The 13,038-nt window shown below is 35.5% G+C and overlaps 1 protein-coding gene across 4 annotated transcripts in view; it reads right to left on the reverse strand.

Moving 5' to 3' along the window:
• UCHL3 (ubiquitin C-terminal hydrolase L3) overlaps positions 1-13,038 on the reverse strand; it is a 43,920-nt gene that overhangs the window by 8,077 nt on the left and 22,805 nt on the right. Inside the window, exon 6 of one of the 4 annotated variants that reach the window (XM_033414047.2) lies at positions 2,395-2,586. The exons of 2 other annotated variants lie outside the window; for them this stretch is intronic. In XM_033414047.2, the coding sequence (XP_033269938.1) occupies positions 2,395-2,586 (192 nt within the window). Of the gene's footprint in view, positions 1-2,394; positions 2,587-5,869; positions 11,501-13,038 lie in introns of those variants that run through there. One more of the 4 variants, XM_049701002.1, reaches the window with a different exon arrangement.

Below are 13,038 nucleotides of genomic sequence, written 5' to 3' on the forward strand. Positions count from 1 at the left end.
GCATGAAAATCCTTCAAACTATTATAAAAGATAAATGCTCAAAATTTCTAAACCTTCCACAAGACCTCAGCACCTATTACAAGCCTTTTCCTTTGGTCAACTTCAATTAGTCAGAGTCTGAAATCTGTAATTATGCAATTGCTTAAACATTATTCCACTGAAAACAAGAACAATACATAAAAAGCAAATTCCAGGGCTTCCCTGGTGGTGCAGTGGTTGAGAGTCCGCCTGCCGGTGCAGGGGACACGGGTTCGTGCCCCAGTCCAGGAAGATACCACATGCTGCGGAGCGGCTAGGCCCATGAGCCATGGCCGCAGGGCCTGCGCGTTGGGAGCCTGTGCTCCGCAACAGGAGAGGCCACAACAGTGAGAGGCCCGAGTACCGCAAAAAAAAAAAAAAAAAAAAAAAAAGCAAATTCCAGTATGTCTTCTGTTTCAAAAAGTGACCAATAACTAACAAAAGGCAAAAAACAGAAGCTACAGATTAGATAATTTTTACCTACATTTTTATATCTTATTTTTTACAAAGTTTCTTAATTTAGAACATACTTCTTATTACATTGAAGGATTAAAAAAATGATGTGACAAATCAATTAGATAGAAATTAACTAAATGCGAAATAAAAATTTCAAATTATAAAAAACAGTTTAAATTTAATTTATAATTGTGGCACTAAATATATACCAGGCACTGTTCTAAGTGCTTTATAAGAATTGACCAATTAATTGTTATATAAACCATATGAGGTAGGTAATATAGTTATACCCATTGTACTCTCAAGAAAACTGAGGCACAGAAGTGTTAAGTAACATGCTCTGGGTCACAAAGCTAGTAAGTGATAGAATCTGGTTTCAAATCCAGGCAATGTCATTCTAGAATCCATGTTCTTAACCACTAGGCTATGAAAACACTTATGAAGCTATAAAGCAATGGAATTAACATGGGGAAAAGATCAATATTACATAAAAACATAAAACTGAGAATGCCAATTTTTATGACATGTTCATTTATATTTAGAATATTTTTTAAGTACAAAGGAATTTATTCCTATTTGGAATCAACTGTGCCCAAGTCAGAATTTAGAAAATTACGGTTTTACTCTGATCATCTAATTCACTTGTGTCTCCTACTGTGCCAGCGTATGGCACAGTAGGGAAGCAATAAATATCAGATGGATAAATATGACAAACGCATGTTGTGACCCAATGAGGATAATGAAATAGAGAGACACCAGTCTGTTGATACCAGTTTGTGGACAAAAGGCTATTTTGATGACTATACTGATATTTGGTGGAAGCAGATGTTTAAGGAAAAGTGCCAAGACTCCACCTCATAGTTTGAGAATAGCTCTAGAAGAGTAAATAAGGGGAAGGAAAGAATGTCTGACACCAACTTTTAATTTTTTTAAGCATGAAAGTATGTGTAATCAGACTTCCTCTGGCTTCAAAAGTCACGATGATTTACTGAAGTGTCAACTTTCTTATAAATGTGTGGCATACACCAAATCTTTCGGATGTAGCATTTCTAGGTAGGCTCTGTCAAGCTATAGTCATTACCATTAATTTTCTAAAACATCAGAAAGACAAGAACTATAGTTGCCATCCTGCATCTTATTTCAATTATGAGAATTATTAGAATTCCATCATCAACCTCAACATTTAAGGTAATTAGGTAATTAGCACAATTACAAGAACAAATGTACTTTTTAACAGTTTGCTAGTATTATCAACTTAAAAAGGAGAAATTATAAAATTTGTGGGAAGTCTATATCAATTCACAAGGAGAAAAATCGTCACCTCCTACTTGAGAAAAGATCTTTAGAAACTGAATAGGCAGGGAAGATTGGATCAAGATTAAACCAAGTACCTGAGCCACCTCAGGGAATAAAATAGCTTAGATGAAACACCCTACACCATGGAGGCTTAGATTAAGGATAGAGTAAGTAAAATAACCCCAAAGCATGACAAGAGACTAAAGTCATGTTCAGAAACATGAAAAAAAATAAAGTAAGAGATGGCAAAGAACTCAGACAATACACAGCATTTGTTGACCTGAGTCAACTAAATGAAATTGGAAAGATGAAGGGTAAGAGAATACATATTCACTTTAACAACTGACAGGAACTTAAACATTATCATGAATGTCGATCAGCACTCATCAAAAGGCAGGCACCTGTTGGTGTTATATGGAGTGGAAAGATGGATGTTCACCAAGGCACTGGTGAGAGTCAAGCTGGACTGCAAAACACAGAGGTATGCTTGCAGTCTTACTGGGGGAGAAAAAGCTAATGGTTGATGAACCAAGAGAAAAGCGCTTTGAAGACTGAAGAAGTTTAAGGGAAAAAATGGACTGCCCCTGTCACTGGAAGAAGAGATGGAAGATTGACTACACTTACAACAGAATGGAGACCCAAAGATGGTAGGCGTAAGAAGGGTCGCCAGCGACGAAGACGGAGAGATGGACTGGTAGCCTTTGCAGGGCCTACATGGTTACGTTTGGCCCAGGGCAGGGATGCATGGTGACACCATGATGAGGCCTTCGCTCTGCAGTGGCTAGAATGAGGCTGTGATGAGGATGGCGAAGAGGACTACATAATTAAAAAAGAGAACATTTTACTGAGACCACGTTACTGGGAGATCAGTTATTCTTAAAAGCACCGTATGGTCATACTTGGATTTATATGGTCTAGTATTTTTAATCAATCATAATTTAGAAAAGGATCGTAAATGAATATTAGTTAAAGGTACGTGAAGTGGAAATACATAACCAAAGTATCAGGTTATATTCCATAGCTTCTGTTAAGTGCACATCTAAACTACCCTCATTTGTATAGCGCAGACTCATGGAATTATTTAAAAGTCACTAAAGTGGAATTATTACATCAAACTGTTTGAAAAAAAAAAAGAACACACACACACAAAAAAACACGTAACACATACAAAACATACAAAGAATTATGTGTAAAAGAAAACTGTATGGTAACAGGCACTAGTAAAAAGAATTCCTTAGCAGTAATAAACACTAAGGAAAAAAACAACTTCAAAATATAGAGGAGTGAAACAAATCCCTCAGAAGCTGATGCCATGCATGAACTATCCTCTTACTTAGGCTGAAAAGTTAAATGGAAACTATCATGGATTATTAGCCATCTTTTAGTAAAAGAAAAAAACAGTTAAAATATGTATCACTTATTTTGTGCCAGGCACTCTTTTAAGCACTTTACACGTATTAATTCATTTAATCTCCCAGTAACCCATGAGATAGTTACTGTAATTATCTCCATTTTACAAATAAGAAATCAGAGCACAGAGAGGTTAAGTAACATAACCCAGGTCACACTGCCAGGAAGCGGCCGGGCTGGGATTCAAATACAGGAAATCTAGTTCTAGAATCCAATGATCTTAATAACTGTGGTGTACAGCCTAAGTGGCCAAGAAAAAGATTTTAATACTAATTTATTAGACCAGATTCCAACGAGCAGAGGAGTAATCCTCTTAAAATTAGATTTTTGGGAGTCACATTTTCGAACACTATTGCACCACAAAAGGTGAATCTGACCTAAGAGTTTTCCACAAAATGCACATGCTAATAAACACTAACTTACTAATGGTAATCCAAATGATAATTTTACAATTGTCGCCTCCAATAAATAACACCAGCACATGAAACTGAGTTTAAAGCAGTATGATAAAATTATAATCACTAACAACCATAGTGAGAAGAAGTAAAAAAAAAAAAAAAAAAGTGATATAAGTCCTTGCTTAGTGATAATGGATTTCACTAACCATGACCTATTTTCTTTAGGAAAATAAAGGGGTTTTCCTTGAATAATTTCTAAGACTCTTTCAACCCTGAAAACCCTATGATCCTACTTAGTACTTCTGATCTATGTAAAATAATAAAATAACCTAAAATAAAGGGTTTTAAAAACATGTTTGTGAACAGTTTAGCTGCTCATAGTAAGAATCAATCAATTAGAAATACATAAATGAATCCTATACTTTGCTCTATATGGGAACAAAGGTGTATATAATAAAGTGTCTGCTCTCACATAGTCTAACATGTTTGTCATATTCAATCTGATTACATTTAAATAAGAGAAAGACAGAAGAGTGGGGAAGAGGAAAAGGAAAATGGATGGAGAAAGAAAATGGAGTAAAGGAAGAGAGGAAGAGATGACTAATGAGTAGTGGAGAAAACAAAAATTTTCTAAGAATCTAGGGAAGGAGAGATTACTAAACCAGAAGTAGAACTAAAGGCATACATTGAAAGAACATATAAGGTTTGGGCAGGCAAAATGGGAAAGGTATTCCTAGCAAAGAATTCAATGTGAGAAAAAAGACAAAAATAGGAATGAGGATGACATGTTCAGAGAACTAGACTATCAGGTCTGGGATCTGACTTTACCCCTCCCATCTAAAAAGTTATCCTGTTACTTGTTCATAGGTGCTGGCAGAAGACATGAGACGCTGTGTCAGAGACAAAGGACTTTACTCATAGCCCAGCAAGGAGTACGATCATCACTATGTTAGTGTCAGTTCACATGAGGGCAACACAGAGGGCCCAGATGGACGGCTGCACACACAATGGGCTGCATTATAGGAGAGGAACACTAGGCTTGGGGAAACTGATGTATTATAATAAGCAGTAAGCAAACTTGTCTTTGCTCTGGAGGCAGACATTACCTCATCCCTCACAGTGCTTACTGGGAGAAAAGTGATTTCTAACTTCAAATATGATGGCTCTCTTCTTTTGCCATTTTTGAAGAATGTTTTTTAAAACTTAAAAAAAATTTTCAAATTACAAAGAGTTACAAAAATAAAAAGAGTACAGGAAACACCTAGATTTACCTATGACATTTTATTCTGATTTGCTTTATCATCTGTACTTACACTCTCTTGCTCTCTTCCTGTCTCTCTACATAGTTGTTTTTTTTTTTCTTCCTGAACCATTTGAGGATAAGTTATATATATCATGGTCCTTTACCCCTAAATACTTCAGTATTTCTTAAGACTAAGAAAATTCTCTTGGACTTCCCTGGTGGCACAGTGGTTAAGAATCCGTGAACCAGGGGCCTCCCTGGTGGAGCAGTGGTTAAGAATCCGCCTGCCAATGCAGGGGACACAGGTTCAAGTCCTGGTCCGGGAAGATCTCACATGCCGCGGAGCAACTAAGCCTGCGAGCCACAACTACTAAGCGCGCATGCCATAACTACTGAAACCCGCGCATCTAGAACCCGTGCTTTGCAACAAGAGAAGCCACTGCAATGAGAAGCCCGTGCACTGCAAAGAAGAGTTGCCCCTGCTCACTGCAACTAGAGAAAGCCCGTGCACAGAAATGAAGATCCGATGCAGCCAAAAATAATTAATTAATTAAAAAAGAAAATTCTCTTTTATAACAGCAGTTATCACCTTCATAATTTCATATAGATATGGGCTGTGTTAGGATGTGTGTAGGTTGGATGTCACGTTAGACTTCTGTCTAACCTTCCATCCATATTTTAATTTTGTCAGTTGATCCATTCATGTCCTTTGTAGCATTTCCCCTCAGGATCTAATCTGGGAGCAGGTATTGAATTTTTTTGTCATGTCTCTTCAGTATCCTTTAACCTGGAGCATTTCCAACAACCTTTGTCTTTTATGACATTAACACACAGTCCCCTTCCCCCATTTTTTAATATACAGGTTTTTTACATAAAAAAATCATGCTCTCTGTGAATACAGACATCTGTATTTCTTCCTTTCCAATCCATATGCCATTTGTTTCTTTTTCTCACCTTACTGCATTGGCTATAGGACCTCTAGAACAATAACGAATTTCGCTGATTCTCACTTTTAATTATTTCTTCCTTGTGCGTGCTTTAGGGATAATTTGCTCTTTTTTTTTTTTTTTTTTTGCTACCTTTAGGTAAAAACTTAGATCACTGACTTGAAGCCTTTTTTCTTTTCTACTATAGGCATTTAGTGCTATAGATTTTTCTCTAACCCCTGCCTTTTCTTTTCTACTATAAGCATTTAATGTTACAGATTTTTCTCTAATCCCTGATTTAGCTGCAACTTGTAAATTTGGATATATTTAATAATTTTTCATTCAATTCAAAATGTTTTCCAGAAAACAAATTTATGGTTACCAAAGGGGAAAGGGGGTTAGGGGAGGGATAAATTAGGAGTTCAGAATTGGCAGATACAAACTACTATATAAAAAATAGATAAAACACAATGTCCTACTGTATAGCACAGGGAACTATATTCAATATCCTGTAATAAACCATAATGGAAAAGAATATGAAAAAGAATATACATATATATGTATAACTGAATCACTCTGCTGTACACCAGAAACTAACACAGCATTGTAAATCAACTATACTTCAATTAAAAAAATTTTTTTTAAATGTTTTCTCATGTTCTCTGAGACTTCCTCTTTGATCCAACAAGCTATTTAGAAGTGTATTGTTTAATTTCTAAATATATGGGGATTTTCCAGATACTTTTTACTGTTATTAATTCCTAATTTAATTCCATTATGGTTAGAAAATATTCTTTGTATAATTTAAATTTTTTAAAAATTTTTAAAGATTTATTTTCTGATCCATAATATGGTCTATCCATGAGCACTTAATCATTCTTTAGAACAATTTAAAAAACAAAATTTATTTTATATTTACCTTCACTTGTTCCATTTCCAGTGCTCACCAATTCTTTGTGTAGATTCAAGTTGTAGTGCAGGTAAGCTTGTAATGAATTCTCTCAGTTTTTGTTTGTCTAAAAGACTTTATTTCTCCTTTATTTTTGAAAAATATTTTTGTTCCATCGAATTCATTTTAAAAACCTTTTTCTTTTTTTAAAAAATATTTATTTATTTGGCTGCGCCAGGTCTTAGTTGCAGCACATGGAATCTTCGTAGCAATGAAGGGATCCTGCCTGTGGGATCTTCGTTGAGGCATGTGGGATCTTTAGTTGTGGCACATGGGATCCTTTAGTTGCAGCATGCAGGACCTTTAGTTGCAGCATGTGGGATCTGGTTCCCTGACCAAGGATCGAACCCGAGCCCCCTGCACTGGGAGCGCAGAGTCTTAACCACTGGACCACGAAGGAAGTCCCTCTCTTTTCCTTCTGATTCTACCTGCACATATTAGATCATCTGAAATTGATCCACAGCTCTTGGGTGACCTGGGGGGTTTTGTGGGGTTTCTTCCCATGATTTTTTATTTTTGTGATTCAGTTTGGGTAAATTTCCAGCAATTTATCTTCACATTTCCTGATTCTTTCCTCAACATTTGCAAGTCTACTGGCAAATCCATTAAAGGCATTCTTCACCTCTGGTACTGTGTTTTTAATTACTAGATTTCCATTCGATTCTTTCTTAGAGCTTCCAACTCTCTGTTGATATTCCCCATCTGTTGGTATCTGTTGTCTACCTTTTCTACTTGAGGCTTTAACATATTAATCACAGTTATTTTAAGTTGCATCTGACAGTTCCAACACCTGGATCATATCTGAGTTTGATCCTGTTGATTCCTTTGTCTTGTGACAGTGTGTTATTTTTCTTGTTTTCTTCATCTTATAATTTTTGTTTAAAAGGCACACATCCTGTGTAGGAGCAGAGAAACTGAGACAAATGTATTTATGTCTGGGAATGGGCATGCCTCCTCTTCTGCTAGGGCTTTAGTGTGTGGAGTTGAGTCAATCTAGTTAGAAGTTGTGCTGTTTGGTTTGTTTTTGCTACGGTCATCCTCAGTAATCTACCAGCTTAAAATCTGCCTCGCATTACTGTGTGCTTAGGGTAGGAGCTGGGTTGCTGAATGCTTTCTTTTTCAACGTTCTTGTTCCACTCATAGCTTTAGGATTTTTCTCAGAGTCTATGCCTCAGAGAAGGTCTCTCTTCATGCTCTTGGCCTACCCCACACATTTGACACTTGTTTGTTGGTGCTGGCTGGTCTAATGGTGGGAAGGTGAAGGCATTCTTTGTTGACATGTTTCAGCCTCCATCATAAGTAGGTTGTTTGTACCTGGATATCAAGGACAAGGCTTTCCATGGGATCCTTCCCTCCTCCATTGATTTCTCTCATAGGAGTTTCCTATACTTCCCCTGAAGGGGTAGTTTTGTCTGTTCCCTTCTCCAGGGAGGGTTTTCTGTCCCAGCATTGTTAGGTTTTATTCCATAGGGGAGAAGAATCCAGGTCCTTCCCAAAGTAGAAGCTGCTTCCTCCCCCCAGGCCTGCACCTTGGGCCTCTCTCTTGCCTTGTCCCTAGTTTAAGCTTATAGGCACCCAGTGAGGTCTGTGGAGAGTGGATGTGAGCTCCCCTTTGGCACTGCTTACAGGGATTTTATAGTATCATACCAGTCTATACTTGACCTTTAGCAATTTGTTAAAATTTTTAACATTTTTTACAAGGAAAAAATATCATATTCTTCACGCTGCTTTCACTTTCCATATATTTTGGGCATCTATCCACCTCAGTAAGTATATATCTACATTATTTTTCATGACAACATATTATTCCTTAAATAGATGCACCATAAACATATTATGGCATCTTTAGTTTGTTTCTAGTTTTCTACATTTATAAACTATGCTGTAGTAAATACATTCACACAGGTATCTTTATATGTTCATCAGTCAACAATAATAATAGCTAGCATTGAGTGCTTACTATTACATACCAAATGTTCTAAACTGTGGATGCTATAGAGTCTCACAATGATCGTACTAAGGTAGAAATTATGATCATTTCTATTTAAAGATGAAGATACAATTTTTGCCCAAACATTATCAGATTATCTATGGGTAATTTTAGCCCTCTTTTTGCTCATCACGTTTTCCATATATAAGAGGAAGGAATGAAAAAAAGAAAGGATATGTTCAAAAGCACACCCTCCTGAATGAGTTCCATACATCAAGGTTCATGTGTGTGTGCATGTGTTTCTATTTGGCAACTGTTTTACAATATCAAATACAGGACAGTACGTTACTACATTATGACTGTCTTACTTGTAACTACCTTGTAATGCTCTTAGAAAAACCTTTTATCCACTATCATATTGCTAGTATACTAAGTATTGTTTTCCATAAGTAAATGAATATGTTGAGTTGTTAAACATTAGAACCAGTAATTCTAAATTTTTACTCTAGTCATATTTATTTCTACCTCCTAAAGCTAAAGGAACACAGTATATACACATCTTTTCCAACTGTACAATTTGTAAAGATAATTTAATTCATAATATAGACATAACTGTGTACATCACATATATTTTCAATTCCAATGAAAATTTATATGATAATTCAGGGAAGGACTTTCTTTTTTTTTTTAACATCTTTATTGGAGTATAATTGCTTTACAATATTGTGTTAGTTTCAGGAAAGGACTTTCAAGTAATATTCTTTTAAGAGATGAAAAGACTGATATGAAGAACGTTACTATGGAATCTTAATATTCCTAGGCTTTCTCTTAGAATTACAAATATTAAAGACATATTCACCAACTTTTACATTGTCATAATATTAGCTGCCGAAGTAACTAAGTTAGCTTTGCTTTCAAATATGAAAATTTAAACTGTGAGTAGAATCTTCAGAATAAATAGCCAATTTCCTTTCCATACTAACTGGAAAGGATCAAATATCTACAGCTTATTCTTGAGTCTTTCAGAAGATTTTAATAAAGAGCTCACTTTCTAGAGCATCTGAATAAAGAACTCACTTCCTCAGTTTTTCAGTTCTGGTAGAGGAATCCAAAGTTGTCAAAAATTATGTATTTCATTAGAATTATTAATGACATCACTGTCTGCCAGGACATTAACACTGAACCCGTGCCCCCTCTGCTTACTGCGTGGGTCTGCAACGGTATAATGTGACTTCACATACACCACTGCAATATAACCTATCTCTTCATTACAGTTTTGAAAAAACCAGAACAGGCTTTTCAAAAACCCTAGGAATTAAATGATTTGCTCTTCAGAAAGTACTCTAAGGAGTTTAACAAATATTTTTTGCATAAAGGAATTAGGTATAGACATTCATTTTGAGATTTTTAAGCATTCTGATTCTGACTTAAATCCTCTTGAGTTAAAAAAAAAAAAATACAGGGTGAGCCATTTGGACACAGCCCATGAGCATCAGAACAGTGTCGGGGTCTTTTAGAGGCACAAGGACTTAGTTGACTTGCCCACAGTCATATAACTAGTGACTCTCAAAGCAGAGGCAGAACCCATGACTCCTGGCTCCAATTTCAGTGTTTTCATCTCACACAAAGCCACCCACCCATCAACTGTCAACTACCTAAGTCATAGAGGCAAACCTATTACTATCTCTAGCTGTATTCCCAAAACAATCAACAGTTCAAATTTTTCTATCTTCAAAGTTATAACTAGTTCAGAAAGAAACCAAAATACCTGGGTCCCAGAAGGCCAAATTACTTTTCCTTCACAGTTAATGTGTATGTCACTTTGTATATGAAAAAATGAGTCAACTACCCTTTAAACTGTTTAATAACCACAAAATTAGAAATGTCATGAAGCCTAAAAAAAAAAATTTTCAAACCTTTAATAAAAAGGTGGAAAGAGGGGCTTCCCTGGTGGCGCAGTGGTTGAGAGTCCGCCTGCCAATGCAGGGGACACGGGTTCGAGCCCTGGTCTGGGAGGATCTCACATGCTGTGGAGCAACTAGGCCCGTGAGCCACAACTACTGAGCCTGCGCGTCTGGAGCCTGTGCTCTGCAACAAGAGGGGCCGCGATAGTGAGAGGCCAGCGCACCGCAATGAGGAGTGGCCCCCGCTTGCCGCAACTAGAGAAAGCCCTCGCACAGAAACGAAGACCCAACACAGCCAAAAATAAATAATTAAAAAAAAAAAAGGTGGAAAGAGTGTGTCGGTCTAAAAAGCCAAATTACTTTTCCTTCAGTTAATATACATTCTCTGGGTGTACAAAAAATAGATTACTCTTTAGAGTACTTAATAATAACCAAAGAATTAGAAATGTTGTAAAGGCTAAAAAGAAATGATACAGACCTTTTAACAAAGGGGGCAGAGGGGCAGACTAGTATTACTTCTTTATTAAGAAATCAAGTGTTTGGTAGTTTACCCTAAGTGCTTAAATCTAAATTATTCTAAAATGTTAAAATAAAGCAAGTAGATTTTGGCTTATACCCAAAATGTTTTCCCATCTAAAAGGGCATCCTGTTACTAAGAAAAATATCATTATAACCATGCAATTTCCTAAATATAAAGGGATCATTGGCTGGTAGGTACTTAAAATAATTACTGTTTTCCAAAATACAGATAACATAATTACCAAAAGACTGTGGTTGGTTTATGGGTAAGACTTTATGTTTAATATAAGGAAAAATCTACTGTTGACTAAGAGCTTGTTTGTTTTAGCAATTTTTATTTATCTATACATTTTGTTGCCTTAAGAGCATGGACAGTACTTACTAGCTGTGTGACTTTGGACAAGTTAGTAACTTCTTTGTCTTCCAGTCTGTAAAATGGGATAACATCTATCTTAAGGAATTGAGAAGATTAGAGTAGGGTACACACAGTGCTTAGTATAATGCCTACCACATAAGATGCGTTCAGTAAATGGTAACCATCATTATAATAAGATGACAGACATACTTTTAAAAGCAGTGAGAATTTAAGAAGATGAGAATACTTGGCAATTGATAAGCATGTCAATTTCCATTGCATTCACCCATAAATGACACTTAAGAATAATCAAGACTGATACTGTAACACCCCAAAATGATTCCCAATGTTTCCAGCAACCCCAGGTATCTCATGGTGAGACTCTTTTGTCTTAAATACCTACAAAATCATTCCTTTTATTGACCTGCTGATAAAATATATACTTAGTCATGACAATTAAATTTATTTCCAGAATAGGACATGTCCTTTCAAACTTTAGAGATACCACTGAGTCTAAAAAAATGGCACATGGAAAGGAAAAAACTTAGGAACTTCTCTAGGGCTTCCAAATGCCATGAAAAGAAGTAAAATTATAAGTATAGGCATACATGCATGAGGATATGTACACATATATAAAACTTTAAAAGTTTAAAGTCAAAATTATAAATTAATTCCAAATGGACTCCTGTAGATTTGAATAAATTTCAGTATAATACATTGAATTACACTAAATTTGAGGTCCAAATTTAAAATAGGAAAGTAAAACCAGATTCATGCAGAAGATGCAAACTTTCCTACAAAGTATCCATGTTCAGTTGGCAAAGAAGTCAAAGTGAAACATGAGCTAGATACCGAAATACACAAAATACCACTACATATTCCATGGAAAATGGCAAATTTCTTCATTTTGCTCACCTAATAAATCAAGATACCCACAGATTTCTAGATATTCTTTAAAGACTTTTTTCTCTTACTGGTTTAAGAACTGTATTTTCTCACTTCTGTTAACAATTCTCCAAAATCTCTATTAAGATAATGACCTATATCTCTATACTTTACATTAAACTCAAGCTTACCATTGTTAAGCTGGCCAAAAACTAAGTCCCAGAAATTCTTTATTATTATTATTTTTTTTTTACAATTTGAGAGTAGCTCCAATAAGATTCTCATTGACTACAAACGAAAAGAATCTTAAATCTTAACCCTTTGTTTTGGAAAGTTGTGGTTAAAACAAAACAAACAGAAAAATCCACCATCCTCAAATATCATTACAACCTCAACTCTATTTTTATTGCTGGAGACATTTTTAGATAGAAGAATTACATCTAGTCAGGTCTGGAAGAGTCAACTGATGAGTTCATATAAGAATTTACTTTAAAATAATAATAGTTATATATCTCCTTTTCCAAAACCCTGATACTGGAGAAAATAAGAAGAACAAGAAGATGATGCAGAAAGAATAAAAAACAGACTATTTTGATTCATTTAGGACAAAATATTTGTTAACCTAAGAAAGGGAAAAAAGTGTAAACAGGACAGAGTAGTAACTACATTCTGACCCTTTCAACAACTAATTTAATCCATCTAACTATCATTCATTTTCAAGTGATATTAGATAAAGAAGAACTGATTAC

Source organism: Orcinus orca, chromosome 18 (genome assembly GCF_937001465.1).
Source record: "Orcinus orca chromosome 18, mOrcOrc1.1, whole genome shotgun sequence".
NCBI classification, from domain to species: domain Eukaryota; kingdom Metazoa; phylum Chordata; class Mammalia; order Artiodactyla; family Delphinidae; genus Orcinus; species Orcinus orca.